Below are 16,142 nucleotides of genomic sequence, written 5' to 3'. Positions count from 1 at the left end.
CGCACGCACTCTACACCCTGGGCGAGCTCTAATTAACCTGTGGATATGACTCTCCTGAGCCGAGCCGCTGGGCCACTCCAGCCCCCGGGAGGATGGGGCTGCGCCGCCCGTCCCCTCACACACACAGCGCGCAGCCAGGCCCGGCACCGGCGCGCCCGCCTCCGCCCGGCCGGGCACGGAGCCTCTCCCGCTCTCCCTCCCTCCCCGCCCGAGCACCTGCCGGCGCCCAGCGGAGCCGGGCCCGCCGCTCCGAGGCCTCGCGGTGCGGTGGCGGCGGCCGGGGCCGCCTCGGGGCGCGCTGGGATCCGCCGGCGGCGGGCGGGGGGACGCGCCGCTTCCGCTGAGAGCCGCCCCGCCCCGAGCGCGTCACCGGCCGGCAGCGGGGGAGGGCGCGTCCGGTCACGTGCGGGAGCGCGCCGCTCCGCCGGGAAACCACCGCGGAGCTGCTCGGGGAGCTGCGCAGCTTCCCGTCCCAGAGAAGAGACCCATGGAGTGATTAGAGATATTTACTTTATATATTTATTATATAAGTATTATATTTAGCCTACATAATTGTTATATATATGTGAGATTATATGTATATTATATATTTATAAGAGAGATTTTGTATGTATAAGAGATTCCAAATACTTGAAATTATTGCACCTAATAATAGCAATATTATAAGTCTCCTATCTGTTATAAGAGACTTATAATATTGCTATTTTTATATATAGTGTAATTTATCCATTATATAAATACTACATAACTCATAAGAGACTTATTGCTATTATAATAAATACGCTATTTAAATATTATATAGCTCTCATATACCATACATTGGAAAGATAAATTTCTTCTCGGTAGAATTGCCTTGTTAATATTTAGGGCTTGACATGCCTCAGTGACCTAGTAGGAGGTAAACAAAGCTTGAGGAGAAGGGTGTGCTACTGATAGTGGGCATAAAGAATGCAGACTTTATGGACCACAAAGACATTTGGCCGAATTCCCAAGATAAGGAAGAAGTTACCAAAGCCAGCTCAGCAACTCCACTGAAATCAATCAGCTCAGAGCGGGTAAAAGGTAGTTCCGGCAGGGGGAGAACTGCTATCACGGACTCACAGCCACTGACTCAAGAAACCATCGACTCAAGAGAAGAGAAACACTGAGCATGAGGGCTAATTAGCATGCGAAGTGAGGGAATCATTAGCCAGTTGAGGTAGAAGACTAAGTATTAAAACAACTATGTAACCTTTAGCCAGTGGACATTAGTGCCTTTGTTTGATAAAATACATAAATAATGGGAAGTTTTGATGGTCATCGTGCTGGCCTAGTGGATTTGCCACCCAGCACGCCTTTCTGCACAGATGTGTGAATAACCCAAATATCTCAACTGTCTGTGTAGATGGTTGAAAGAAGCTACTTTGGGACAATATATACAGCTAATGAACAAAGCAAAGAGGAAGGTATTGAAACTTATGCAAAGCATTGTTCTAACTGGAAAATCTAAAAAAAAAAAAAAAAAAGGAAAATGGTACCTGGTATCATTTATGTTAAAATCTCCCCATTGCATTAACAAAAAAAAAAAATTTGTCTCTACCGTGAAACACAATAGGATCATTCTATGATCTATGAGAATAAAGCAGCTTTTTTATCACAACAGCTTATTATTCTATTATTTTTACAGCAATTTTAAAAGAAACATTAGATTTTTATCAGACCGTTTACATTTCATCCCTATCAGAACTTTATTGTGAGAAGACATGCTTTGATTAAACAAAGAGGAACTATAATTTTGAGTACAAATTCCTACAAATTAAATAGTAATGTAAGAAAATCACAGGGTAAAAATCATGATCAGCACAACTTATTCGGTTAGCAAGGATATGTTTCTGTGAGGACAGAACTTACAAGATACTTTTGGAAGAGGGAGATGACCTGTAATTTTCAAGAAAGTAATTTCATTCATTAAAATAAGCACCAAAATACAGGCTGAACATTCACCCTAGAAGGTATATTAATTTAGAAGATTACTTGCATTCAGTTTATTTTGTGACATAATTGGCTGAAGTGAGAAATGAATGAGGAAATTAGAAATAGTCTGTAGTTATGTGCCTACATAAAATTTGAATTTATGCCCTTTGAAGTGCTGCATCTATGTAGCTGTAATGTGACATACATAGTCATATCTGCAAGTCCTTCCACGTGGATGTACTTTTATTTTGTTACATTATTGCCTGTGCCTTGTAATTCTATAAAATGTGTCAAGTACTTCAAATTACGTTGTAATTTTATCCTGTAACAACTACATGGTTATTTACTCATGTAACCATTTGTAATTCCTTATTCTGCTTTTAAACATGTAAGGGGATGACAAACTCCAATGGGCAGGCAGCTATTTTACTTTGGAATTACAAAGCAACTTTTGTTATTGCATATCAGGGGGCATTAACCAGTGGGTGACGAAGCTATGGGCAGGATGGAGATCCTGTTTAATTCCATGGCAAAGCTCTGGCATGCAGCAGCACAAAGGTTTCATATTCTTTTATGCTGACAGAATGACAATAAAAAAATTGTTCTCCCAGTTCAATGCTACCAGCTGAGGGGTGACCTCACCTCACCAGCAATACCTAACTCCCTCAAGGGCAGAAAAGCCTTGCAGAGAAACCCAGACAAGTAAGAGCACTGTGCAATCACCAGCTGTATGAAGTTTATCGAGGGCGAGTTCTGGATTCTGCACCTGGGATGGCACAACCCTGGATGTATGGAGAGACTGGGGAACAAGAGGCTGGAGAGCAGTGCCATGGAAAGGGACCTGGGGATCCTGACCGATGGCAAGGTGAACATGAGTCAGCAGTGCCCTGGCAGCCAGGAGGGCCAACCCTGTCCTGGGGGCATCAGGCACAGCATTGCCAGCTGGACAAGGGAGGAGATTGTCCTGCTCTGCTCTGCACGGGGGCAGCCTCACCTCGAGTGCTGGGGGCAGTTTTGGGTGCCACAGTATAAAAAAGGCATAAAGCTATTGGAAAGCATCCAAAGTAGGGCCACGAAGGTGGTGAAGGGCCTTGAGGGGAAGCCATGTGAGGAGCAATTGAGGTCACTTGGTCTGTTCAGCCAGGAGGAGACTGAGGGGAGACCTCACTGGAGCCTACAGGTGCCTCATGAAGGGCAGTGCAGGGGCAGGCACTGATCTCTGTGGCGAGCACTGACAGGACACAAGGGAATGGCCTGAAGCCCTATCAGGGGAGGCTTAAGTTGGATATCAGGAAAACGTTCTTCACCAAAGGGTGGCTGGGCACTGGCACAGGCTCCCCAGGGAAGTAGCTACAGCACCAAGCCTGGCAGAATTCAAGAAGCATTTGGAAAACGCCCTCAAAAATGTGGTGTAATTCTTGGCGCTGTCCTGTGTCGGGCCAGGAGCTGGACTTCGATGATCCATGCGGGTCCCTTCCAGCTCAGGATATTCTGTGATTCTGTGCATTTCGCCTGACCCGGCTGCCTCGCGGAGCGGTGCCGCCCCGGCAGGGCGCACCTCCGGCTCCCGCTGTCCCGCTCCGGCTGTCTCGGCTCCCGCTGCCCCGGTTCCCGCTGTCCCGCTCCCGCTGCCCTGGTTCCCGCTGTCCCTCTCCCGCTGCCCCGGTTCCCACTGCCCCCGGCTCCCGCTCGCCCGGCCCCGCTGTCCCGGCTCCCGCTGCCCCCGGCTCTCGCTCCCCCGCTCCCGCTGTCCCGCCTGCGCTCTCCCGGCCCCGCTCCAGCCCGTGACGCCACCGCGCCGCGCGGCTGCTCTGGAAACGCGTTTCCCTGCCCGCGCGGGATTGTGGGAGTCCGGGAAGAGGCCGCCGGGGGAAGAAGATGGCGGCGCCGGGAAGGGCCCGGGCGGGCGGCGGCGGCGAGGAGGAGCGCGGGTCTGGGCGCTCGGAATCGGAGCTGCTGCTGCTGCACCCGGAGCTGCTCTCGGAGGAATTCCTGCGGCTCACCCTGGAGCAGGTGCGTCCGGGCAGCCGGGCCGGGCGGAGCGGCGGCCCCTGAGGCGGGGCGAGGAGAGTCACGGCGCTGAGGGAACAGCAGGCACCAAGGAGGTGCTCTGGACACCACGAACCTGCAGAGAGGAGGCCCTGGCGCGGGAGATGTCCCCGTGTTTGCAAAGGGGCTGTGTTTGAACACCCAGGCTGCTAAAGAGCAGTTTGCCCAAATCGAGACAGTGTCTGCATGCAGTAAAACTGGATGTGGAAGGATGAGCTTTACACTGTTAAAGTTGGCACTTCCATACCCAGTGTATCCTGCTCTAGGTGACCCTGCCTCGGCAGGTCGGTTGTACTAGAAGATCGCCAGAGGTCCCTTCCGACCCTAATAATTCTGTGATTCTGTGAATTAAAGAAATGCAGCCTATGTAATCAGTCAAAGTAATGCTTAAATGCATAAGCATTATGCTTATTAATACTTGATAGTTGAAGAAAAGTTTAATTTGAAAGCGAGTTATAAACAGTTCAGGACTGTACAAAGCTGTACTTGTTCTTTGGAATACTAGTTACTGCCTTGGCTGAAAATTTCAGGTGCACGAAACAACAGTGATAAAAGTTTCAGGGTTTTGTATAAACTCAAAGAATTTTCATGTGCTTTTGTCCATGGAGCCTGGATGAACAGGTTTCAGGCCAACACCTGAAGTCATGAAGTGTTGCTAGAACCAGTAGTGGCAGTAGTTTGAGCTGCTCTCAGTGACCTTGATTTATGTTCGTGGAGTTTTTTCCTCATTCCCTAAATTTGGCATGAGGTACCAAGAAATCTTCACAACCCGACACACTATTAGAAAGAAAACTGGTGTTCTAACCGATGGTTCCTAGAATCACAGAATAGTTAGAGTGGGAAGGGATCTCTGGAGATCATCTTGTCCAACTCCCCTGCCAAGGGAGTGTAAACAAAAGCAGGTTACACAGGAGCACATCCAGGTGGGTTTTGAATGTGTCCAGAGAGGGAGACTCCACAACCTCCCTGGGCAGACTGTTCAAGTGCTCTGCCATTATCAGCATAAGGAAGTTCTTCCTCATGTTGGGATGAAACTTATCTCCGTTATTCTTTGGAAACTGGGGAAGAAAGCACAGCTCTACATCTGTATGTTGCATTATGTTCCAGTTGTCTGTTTTCTAGAAGTGTGAAGAAGAGCTCTGGTATTGTAGTTGGATTCAGGGAAGTGTGTTTAAAAGTGCATGAAAACATCAGTCATCAGCAGTATGTCTATCATAACTTCTTCCTTTTTTGGCTGCTGTTTTCCTTGGGAAAACTTGCAGAATTTTGGATAAGGAGGGGCTGTGCTTGACCTATGTGGACAAAGGTGCAAAACTGCCCAGTACTGCTCACATCTGGATCCATACATCTCTCACACTGTCAAAAGCAGCCCATGACACACCAGAATTTGAAGCAGAGTTGCTGATGACACCTGTGCTCAAATGTGCTTAAAGAGCAGCAGACAGTGGGGTCAGGAGACTCCAGAGGACACACCGGAAAAGACACATGAGGAGACACATGAAAAGATTCACTTGCAGGTGGTGAGAAAAGAAACCACTGTGCACTGACCAAAATATCTTGTGTTTCCCATTGTCTCACTGAAGGGAGGGACTGAGTGTAATCCACACAGAAAACAAAGGAAGTTGACAGTAGGAAGGTAGGAGACCAGGCTGTTGCTGGCACCGGGCAGTTCATGGCCTCTCCAAACTGATCACCCCAGTGACACCCTCACTTCTTGAACCCTGGCCCAATACAGTTCTTTACAGTAGATTTTGAAATAAGAAATTACTTGACTCAGATGGTTGAATGTTGAATTTGTCCTAATAATAGCTTTTTTTTCTGCTCCCCACAGAAAAATATATTAGTTGAAAATGATGTAAAGATGGACAAAGATGGGCTCACTGATCTCTACATTCAACATGCCATTCCCCTGCCTCAGCGTGACTTGCCAAAAAGTAGATGGGGGAAAATGATGGAAAAGAAGAGACAGCAAAATGACTTGAAAAGTGAGAATAAAAGGTAATTTAGCTTTATTGGGCCATACTTGGACAATTTATGGATATTGTTACACTTTACAGAGAATGCTGTGTTGGGTTGCCTGTGTCAGAAGTATTAGATTCTACTACTGCAAAAGTAGGAAAAAGGGAAGATAATTCTTCTTTTTTTTCGGTCATCTAAATGTCATTAATGGTATCTAGCTTACAGTGCTTCCTTTCATAGAACTGTAGAATGTTTTGGATTGGAAGGGACCTTTGATGGCCACTAGTCCAACCCTCCTGCAGTGATCAGGGACATCTTCAACTCTGGTTGCTCAGAGCCCAGTCCAATCTGACCTTGAGTGTTTCCAGGGATGGGACATCTGCCACTTCTTTGGGCAACCTGTTTAAGTGTTTTGCCACCCTCCTTGAGAAAAACAACTTCTTTATATCTAATCTAAATCAACCCTCTTATAGTTTCAAGCCGTTACTCTCTGTCCCATCACTACAGACCCATCTTTCTTATATGTCCCCTTTAAGTACTGAAAGGCTGCAATAAGGTGTTCCTGGAGTCTTCCCTTCCCCAGGATGAGCAACCCCAACTCTCTCAAGCCTTTCCTTACGATCATTTTTATGATCCTCCTCTGGAGCTGCTCCAACAGGTCCGTGTCCGTCCCGTGCTGAGGGCTCTAGATCTGGATGCAGCACCCCAGGTGGGGTCTCACCAGAGCAGAGCAGGGGGACAGAATCACTTCCCTTGACCTGCTGGCCATGGTGCTTTGAACACAGTTGGCTTTCTGGGCCGCGAGCACATGTTGCTTGCTCACGTCCAGCCTCTCATCCACCAGTATCCCCAAGTCCTTCTTCTCAGGGCTGCTCTCAATCCCCTTACCCCCAGTCTGTGTTGATCTAGGGAGCTGGTATTGTTCCTTTGTTGTCCAGTGTGTGTTGATAATGAGTTATTGGTACATTTCAAAGTACTTTATAATGGAGGAAAAGGAAATATTTTGTATTTCACTGCATAACTGCTAATTAATAATGATGTTTGCAGTGTTTAAGGAAAGTATTAAAAGCATATTTAACTATGCTTGCTCCTGGACAGGGGTGGCCTACTCTTGAGTGAGGGGTGCATGCTGCAGCAATTTTGTGAGTCTGTTTCAAAACTAACGTTTGCTTTCGAAAAGAAATATTCTACCTTGTTTTAAAAATCTTTGTATTTGCTCAGAAAGCAAAGTCTTCCTCATAAGTTTGTTTTACTGAATCTCTTCACTCAACCTTCCCTCTGCCCAGCACTTTGACTTTAGCATGTGGTATGCATGAATTATTCTGATATAAGTTCAGCAGCAAATACGAAGGAGAGGTGAATGGAAATTTCTGTAGTTTTTCAGTATTACAGCTTTTTGATGTCTTGAGTATCTTTTAGCTTTACTGAGGTTTCTAACTGTGAAGAGCTGTATGTATCCTGTCAAGTGATTTGGGGTTTTTTAGAATTTTTCAGTTTTCTAAAATTGTAACAGTGGCTAGAACACTGAGCTGTCTCGTATCAGGTTTATTTTCCATGTGCATGAGAGGTTACAGTTTGTTTACATCTGTGGACTTGATGGAAGCATGAGGTTACTGTCTGGGTAGGAAACTGTTGATGTACTGAAATAGGTGCAAAATATTGTTTTATCAAAGAAATAAAGATGGCAGGCTGGATGTTTTTGAGAGAAAGAGGCAATGTTAATTTTTAGGTGGGAGAATGGCTTAATCCAGAGTTTATATGTACAATAAGTTTAGGGGCCCTTATTTTGGTACACTAAAATGCAATAATGGTTAAACCTAGGCAGTATTTGCTGGGAAAACAGGAAGTATAAGGAGATAAGTTTAATCTACCAGTCTGCTTCTCTTTACCAATTGTTCTTTGAACTTAACATCTAGCACACTAGACTTAGTATTTTTCTGGTTTTAGATAGTCTTAAGATTTTCCAGCAGTTACTGTTTTTGCTTTTATTACTTCTTCCATATTTAACAAATACACTGGCAAAATACTGTCTAGAAAAGTTAATATTTTACTACTAGTATTACTAACCGTAAAGAACTGAAGGAACTTCAATTGTCTTTTTGGATATTAAGATATTACACTTTTCCTCGTAGTTGTGTGCACTACTTAAACAGAACTGACAGAACGCCATTGTGCAGAAGAGGAAGTAGAACTTGTCATTCTTGTTTCTAAAAACAAAATGCCTAGGTATTTTGAGGCTGTAAGTTATGTGCAAGTCAGATATGGGAGCTCAGTGTGCTGTTAGATCAGTTTAGAAATCATATAAACTGATTGACTGTATGAACAACAGGAGCTCTCTGATGAGTTTCTCTGTGGAAAGCACAGCTTTACAATGTGCGCTGGAATTAGTATGAGACTTGGAGATGTGATCAGCACAGCTCATTGTGTGTTGGCTTGCCTCTAGCATTTACAGATAGGAGATAAAAACACATTGAAATTTAAAAGTCAGTGTTGAATACTGCACTTAGTTTACTGCTGGTGATTAATGTGGTGTCCTAAAAGACTTGCTGTGTATGAGCTAAGTTGAAGTAACGTGTTGTACCTCAGAAACAAAGTATCTGAGGTTACATATGATGGTTTATGCATTTCATTGCTGAATATTTGAGCTTGCAAGCAATCATACCAAATAGAAACAAGCACAGTCTATCCAACTTCAAATAGCGTTTGTGTTCGGGGATGGTGAATCTTGTAGGTCTGCAAGATCATCTTGCCTGCTGGAAGAAAGAGGATGGTATGAATCTCAGAGTGTATTTGCAGTTTCTGAAGTGCCATCATATCTGAAGGCTCACTGCAAATGCTCAGTCTCCATGAGCACTGTACTGTGCATGCCTAGAGTGTGGTCTTGGTAGGGCTCATCATTTCTGCTCAGTCACCTGAGAGGCCACTTCAATGTCTCCTGAGAACTGCTAATGTGTTGATAGTACTGAGTTCAGGGTAAAACCTTGTACTTCTGACCAGTGTCATATCTTCACAGTAAAGGTAAACACCTGCCTGTTTTAGTAGCAGGCAAATATTTAGGATAATCAGGGTGTGGAGCTAAAACCTACACTTCTCTCTGGTTTTAGGTTGCTACTTCAAGTACTAGACTAAGTTAGACAAAATTAGGAGCATTTTTCATTAAATTGTCCCGATGATTGGGAGTTGCCCAGAGGCCATCTTGGCTACATGAGTAATCATGTGAGTGGAAACCCAGATTGTTCATGTCATGAAGCTTTCTATTCCTCTAGTAATTCTTGTATTCTTTACCATGCACTACAAAGTAAACAGCAGGATAAGAGCATGCTCTGAAAAAGTCTGACTAAGGGCTGAGCTTTTTCTTGATTTATGAGCTGTGATTAGTTTCATTTTTCTAAAGACCCCGCTGATTTTGACAGAAACTGTGCAAGCAAATTCTTAATTTGTAAGGATTATCAGCAGCTACTAATCTAATGTTGTTCCAGGTCCAACTGATTAAGCCTCTGCTTGTGGCTTAATTTAAAGTCTGTTGAGATACCTAACATCAATATTGTCAGATTCATTAAATGAAAATTAATTAATATATTCATTTGTTGGAAATACTGTGTTCTACTTTTACTCATCTGTTTAATATGAGATGATTGAACAGTCAGTGTATACTGAAAACTGAAGTTTCTAAACAGTATTATATATCTTAATTGTGGTTTGGTTTTTTATTTGTTAAATATGCACTTTCCAAGCACTTACTTTTTGTCAGTCTTGAGCATTACTTTTTAAAAACTCTGAATTCATATAGCGTGAGTTATTTTAACTTTGTACTTTATTTTTTATAGTCAAGATGTTTTCTGATAATACTGTTTTGATATTAGCTTGATAGTATTCCTTTTCATGAATCAGTGGTTACTAAACTGGCCAGCTCTGACTACATATAGGATTAAAGGCATAAATTATTGAAAAAAGTAATTAAATCTGCTTAGGGTTCCTGTTCAAAGACAACTTATTTGAAAAACAGGTGTGCTTTTTTGCGTAACTTTTTGATTCTGTGACTAAAAATGTTTTGGACTTACTTTAACGTTGTGATTTTGATTAAGAGTGGAAGTAGGGAAATTTAGAAGTATCAAAATATTAGCTGCTGTTCTTGTAGGTAAGGCAGCACACACTTTCTCACATACGCATCTTTTGAAATACTTAACAGTTATTATCACTGTAGTTACTCTGAAATAGCTACAGTAGTATAAGCATAGAGCCTTTGGTTGTACAGCTGTAATTGCTTAGACAGTTCCTCACTCAACTGTCTTTGCTGAGGAACACTGGTCCTCACACAGACCCCTGCCCACTTATATTTTGGAAGTGATTTTTATTTAAGTACATGTGTCTATAAGTATATTTATTTTTATTTATGTTTGGAGCATGTCAGAGTTTAATATTAGTATTTTGGGATATATATTTACTTTAGACAAGATAAAATTCATTTTCACTACTCATGTCATGTTTATGGTATTTTTTAATCATCTAGCCTATGTTTCTGAGACTTTCATGATTTATATTTTCAGTGTTGCAACAGTGGAAGGTTTAAGGAAACGACCATTAATTGTATTTGATGGGACTTCAACAAGCACAAGCATAAAGGTCAAGAAGACAGAGAATGGAGCTGCCGATCGCCTGAAGCCTCCTCCAGCTGGAAGCACCACCAACACAGTTAGAAGATTATCAGTTCCTTCAAATGCCTCAACATACATTTCAGCCTCCAGTTTGCCGGAGGACGCTAAACTGGGAATAAGGAATAATGAGGCTAAGCAGAACAATATCTCAAAGACTAACAGCAATGTGTTGACTAGTCTGAAGGTGTACCCTTTGTCTCCAATAGCAGGAACTACTGTCGTGAAGTTAAAGAGGTCTGTTCCGAAAGAGGAATCTGATTTGCCGGTAGGTTTGTGCAGTATCTTGTTTTGCAGGTTTTTTTAAATTGAGATTTACAGGAGCCAAAGTTAGACCCTTGCAGGAGTTTTCAGGATTATTTTATTTTAGAATAATAATAGAATATTCAGAAGCAGACAGAAGTGTACCTAGTTTAGAAATATGTGAAGGAAAGAAATTTTTACTTGTCCATAAGAAACTTCTCTGTGAGAGATGCAACTCTATAGAAAACATGCAGGTAATTTTAAAAAGAGCAAGTAAGTAATACTTAAGGTGATGCTGATAGCAGTCAAAACACAAACTAATTCCACTGGTCTGATAGAAAAAACAGGTATTGTAGAAGAATGTGAAAACAGCCATGAAGGGAGAGCTAGTGATTTGTTTTCTCTAGCATGGAAGAAAAAAATTAAATTATTTTTAGCAGTCTCGCTTGAATGGTTGAGTAGTACAAGCTTTCATTTGTCAAAGTAAAGGAAGAGATGCTTCAGGAACTGGAGTGGGATGCTGAGAGCTGTAGAATATATCCTTAGAGGAAGAATGCCATCTGTTTCAAATCTCACATAGCAATTGGCAAGCTAAAGGAAGGAGCTGGCTCTGTAAATCTGGAGAGTGCCTAGGTTGTGGGTCTGAATGAGAAGGCGTAACAACAAACCGTATCAGTCAAGATGAGACACCAAAGGTTGAGTGTTCGCTCTGAGGCGTGGGGAATCTTCATCAGGTACCTGGGCTTCTGAAAAGCCGTGAGAAAGGTGTGCTGAGGTCTTGGACAGAAGGGTGCTGTTCTCAACTAGAAGTCTGATGAGTGAGCTGTTAACCATAAAGGTGAATAGTCACCTTATTTCTGCAAGTTGGATTTGGCTGCAAACAAATTTTCTGTGCAAAAGAGAACTATACTACAGATGAGGGCAGAATAAAGTTGATAAGCTTAAGTGATGAGTGAACAGCTAAGGCAGGATTTGTGAATTCAGCAAGGCATGTCTTGGAAGGTGTTGGTAATGGGGCTGAATGTAGCTGCCAGATGGGGGCAAAGAACAGTGTTTGGTTTTGGCAATGGTGGGATTAGCTTTAAAGGGCTTCTCAGTGAGCAAGGAGCAGTCGGCCATCTCTTAAAAACATGCCACGATATAGGGATAGGCCTTGACACTTGTGTTGTATTCCTTCATGATACAAATGAAGGAGTTTTTTCATTTCCACTGGAATACAGGAAATCTGGTATAAGTCTGGGCTTAAAAGGAAGAAATAGAAATGTCTGTTCTCAGTTGAACTGCAGGGGGAGCTTTAGATGTACAGTGTGCAGTTACATAGATTAGAATTTTCTCAAGACATGAGGCTGAACTTCTGTTTTCTCAATATTGCCTCATGAAATGTTTTTTTTTAATACCTTTAAAAAATCCTTTAATGAAAGAATGCAGGTAATATCCTGCTGTGTGGATTGTTGCATTCCATCAGACTTCTGTTAAACAGGAGTACCTAAACATGTGGCTGTTCTGAAAGACCGCTTTAGCAACTTTTAAAAGACTCATGGCTGAGGTTCTGAATACAATTTATGCTTGAGTGTTGTGTTTCCTACTACTGATATTATTAACTTCTTCTAGTATTTACAAGTCTTCCAAGTAGTGGTCAGATCTGAACCTACAGAGCTTTTGAAACTTGTTTAGTATATACCTCACAACTTCTTTTTATATAATTTATATGTTTTGTAGACTCAATGATGACACTTCTAAGTGCCACTGTATGACTGACACTCAGAATCTATGACCTCTGACATTTGACTTCCTACATTAGCTGCAGTTTAGGTTGTTCCAGTTAATACCTATAAATTCAGTCTTGCCTTGGTTAATGTTGGTCAGACACGTGAAGTTAGGCAAGTGTGCTCTGTGGATGTTACTTTACCATCTGAAATTAAAGAATGTGCTATTGAATAGTAAGTGATGCAGTCAGGAAGAATCAGTGTACTTGGCAGATGGCTGTAAAGCCTGATCTATTTTTAGTGTAACGACAGTAAAGACAATTGTCTCTCCAGGCGAGTGACTGTTTCTTGACTTACAAGAAAAACTTAATGAATAATATAGAACTATGCCTATTGTCTTTGGGTCTAATTCCCTTAAACCTTTCAGTGGTTGCAGTCCATAGGATTCTTGTAAATAAACTAACACTGAAAGTCTTTTAAAGGGAAGAGAGATCTCTAGATTTTTTTTTCTTTACTCTGCTTATGTGAACCATTAAAGCCCTCATTTCTCAGATTTTTTTTGTTTTATTATTTTGAATGGTGAAGGGGTATTATTTCACTGCTTTATCTGCTGTTTTGCTTTGGGCTTTTTTGATTTTTACAGATTTCTTTTGGCAGGGGGGCTTGAAAGATGAGTTCATCTGAGGCTTTGGCAATTATTTCTCTTTTTTTTATCCAGTTCATTACAAAGGAAGACGAAATTTTCTTTTTCTAACGTTTTTACTATTTGACAAAAGTAGACTAGTTTTCTAGTTGTATATTTGGGGATTTTTCCTTATACAATCCCATTTCAACAAGTATTTTAAGAAGACAACCTGAAATAACTTTAGAAGTGTGTTTTGAAACACCAGTATGTACTCGTTTCTAAACTGCATAATTGAAAGAAATTTTTGCATATTTAATTGTAGGTTGCTAAAAACCAAAACACATGTATAATTTGCGGGTAGTTAAATCCACTGGCTCTGTTTTTATCCTCACTAGAGAAGTTGTGATGTTTAGCTTTCTCCACAAGATGGCAATAGAAAGCTGTGGTAGTAGCCTGTAGCTGACTACTGAAATAGTACCTGATTTAAATATGTCAGATTAATGACTGACTCCTGTTTGCACAGTATCTCTAAGAATACTTATTTATTTTCTTGTATTCCAGACTGACCTGAAGCCTTCGGAAGCAAAGAAGAAAATCCAGCATGTTACATGGCCATGAAGTAGCTAATGGTGCTTGAAACATAAATATTACTTCCATATTTTCAAATAGATAGGTCATATTTAAACAGTTTAAATAAAATTATTTTTAAAACTTACAGAGATTCAGATTGCTGTGAAGTTTTAACAAGTTTAACAGCTCCCTGTTGTAAAGCTGGAGTCACTATCACCAGTCACCTTAAAAGTGTCCACTCTTGTACACCAAGTAGTTAATTACTTCTTTAAAAGGTGGTGATATTACACTATACTAAACTCCCCACTCTTAGTTTTCAAGATTATTATTGTTCATCTCCTCCATGTCACTGTGATTCACACATTGTTTCACTAAGATTCAGGTTTGTTCTATGTCTGGTTAAATAGTTAAAATAGCTATTGAAATTTAGAGTGATCCCTAGAGCCTTCTTGGCTTTAAAAAGGTGATTAATTTAGGTGAGAAAACTGACCATTCTGCTGATAAGATAGTCTACAGCAATTTTTTTTCCTTTTTGTTGCACAGGAGGGTAGAATTTGCAGTGCAAGTTAGGTTGGTAATAAGAGATGAACTATTTTAACAGCATTACTTCAAATTGAAGTTTCTCTTGATATATGAAATAAGGAATGCACAGATGGAAATATGTGATTAGACTGTTTGATATGAAACTTCGAGAGGAAGTAGTGAATGGATTAGTGCCATGTTCTCTTAAGTACACAGGCATATTTTATACATGCAAAAGTGTAAAAATGTGCCGATGTAGCAAATTTGATTGTTTTCTTGGTTACTATCATGCTTTTAAAATATGGGGAAAACCAGTGGAATGCAAACCAGTGCTGTCTCAGCTTACAAACAGTTGGAGAGGGACATGGATAGGAAGACAGAAGTACCTTGAAAGCATTAACGCAGGTAATTGGACTCAAGAGAAAAACCCACAGACCTGTTTTCCCTTCCTTTGATAATTTAAGGTGGATTTTGATTTTCTGTGCAACTTGGTGTTTCATCTGGATTATTGGTAGTGCCTCACAGGGAAAAAAAGCCAATTAAGTTGATGGAAACATTTTTATTAAAACTCAGTGGCTCAGGGTGAAGCCAATTTAGATCAGTTTTAGGTATGGATGGTAAATAATAATAACAATGCTCCCAGACTTGGTAAAACAAAAAGAGAATCAACTTCTGAATCCACTTAGTTAACCCACTAAAAGGAGCTCAGTAGTGATCTGAAAGCTTGTTTACATTTTTAACACTGGTTAACCAAAAACTGTAGCTTAGTTCATTACTTTACAGAAGTTCTCTATTCACTGTTATGATGTAAAAGGCACTTCTCGAATGCTGTAAAATGGTAAGAATGTGTGTTTTGAAATGGTGTGCTGTTTTCCTTTTACTAAACACTTGTGCAGTTTTTGTACTTGAGTACAGCAAACTTTAACGTTATGTACATTTTGTATGTAAAAACTTGTCTTTTAAGTAGCCTTATCCTATTTAAATAAATGAAATTAAAAGCAAACAAAGCAGTGCTGTCTTGTTTTTGGGATGTAATTAAGCTTGTTCATTTAATACAGTTATATTTCAGTGGACCTGAAGTGATCAGCACTTGAAGCTTAACATGGTAAGAGGGTCAGTAGCTGCTTTGCAGCTGTAGCAGCAGTTAGTGTCATGTGAAGTGCTGTTTTTTGCACTAGTGTAACAGTCTGATGGGAGTTCTGTTCTGTGGTTGGCTAGGATATATTTTGTGTAGTTCCAGTTGCTAGGAGCATATGTATGTTCGTATGTGTTAAGTAGGGATATGCAGAATTGCCCTGGAATAATAGCATGATGCTGTTGTTGCATGGTAACAGTCCTGTTTTCAGGCTGGGATGCTTTCCAGCCTTGTCATGTTTCACCTACCTTTACCCAAAACTGGAACCATTTTCCTATCTGTTGTAGCACTTGGGAGGCAAGATGCAAGCCATGCTGCTCCTACTGCCTTCTTAGAATCATCGAGGTTGGGAAAGACTTCCAAGTTCATCAAGTCCAACCTTCAGCTGAATTCCACATGCACACTAAGTTATATCATGAAGAGCCAAGTCTGCTCGTTTTTTGAACATTTGCAGGGATGGTGGGTGACCACCATTCCCTGGGAGCCTGTTCCAGTGCTTTACCACATCCAGTCAAGAAAATTTTCCTAATATCCAGGCTGACAATTTGAGGCTGTTTCTTCTTGTCCTGTGGCTAGCTGCCTGAGGGAAGAGGCCAAGCCCCACCTTGCTGTGATCTCCTTTCAGGCAGTTGTAGAGAGCAGTAAGGTCTCACCTCAGCAATCTTTTCTCCCAGGCTAAGCAGCCCTCAGCTTCAGCCCCTTCACCAGCTCCATTGCCCTTCTCTGGA

The 16,142-nt window shown here is 41.7% G+C and overlaps 2 protein-coding genes across 3 annotated transcripts in view; one reads left to right on the top strand and one right to left on the bottom strand.

Moving 5' to 3' along the window:
* The window catches only part of TGFBRAP1 (transforming growth factor beta receptor associated protein 1), a 36,488-nt gene extending 36,143 nt beyond the window's left edge, over positions 1-345 (bottom strand). Inside the window, exon 1 of one of the 2 annotated variants that reach the window (XM_085054079.1) lies at positions 217-345. The gene's annotated coding sequence lies outside the window, so the exon portion shown is untranslated. Of the gene's footprint in view, positions 1-37; positions 189-216 lie in introns of those variants that run through there. The other variant, XM_085054089.1, reaches the window with a different exon arrangement.
* Positions 346-3,789: 3,444 nt separating this feature from the next.
* Positions 3,790-15,286, top strand: TSLIG2 (tRNA splicing ligase complex subunit 2). Its single transcript, XM_085054064.1, has 4 exons — positions 3,790-3,966; positions 5,834-6,000; positions 10,509-10,881; positions 13,749-15,286. Exons 1-4 carry the CDS (start codon positions 3,832-3,834, stop codon positions 13,803-13,805), a joined length of 732 nt encoding a protein of 243 aa, XP_084910190.1. The 5' UTR covers positions 3,790-3,831; the 3' UTR covers positions 13,806-15,286.
* The last annotated feature ends 856 nt before the right edge of the window (positions 15,287-16,142 follow it).

Source organism: Lichenostomus cassidix, chromosome 1 (genome assembly GCF_008360975.1).
Source record: "Lichenostomus cassidix isolate B80296 chromosome 1, HeHo_3.0, whole genome shotgun sequence".
In the NCBI taxonomy this organism is placed as follows: domain Eukaryota; kingdom Metazoa; phylum Chordata; class Aves; order Passeriformes; family Meliphagidae; genus Lichenostomus; species Lichenostomus cassidix.
The sequence above is the reverse complement of the archived record's forward strand: the minus strand, read 5'-3'. Positions and strand labels throughout refer to the sequence as shown.

Coding starts and splice junctions, on each gene's coding strand:
- TSLIG2 (XM_085054064.1), top strand. CDS start 3,832: ATGGCGGCGCCGGGAAGGGCCCGGGCGGGCGGCGGCGGCGAGGAGGAG. Junction 3,967..5,833: donor TGCGGCTCACCCTGGAGCAG/GTGCGTCCGGGC, acceptor TGCTCCCCACAG/AAAAATATATTAGTTGAAAA. Junction 6,001..10,508: donor TTGAAAAGTGAGAATAAAAG/GTAATTTAGCTT, acceptor TTATATTTTCAG/TGTTGCAACAGTGGAAGGTT.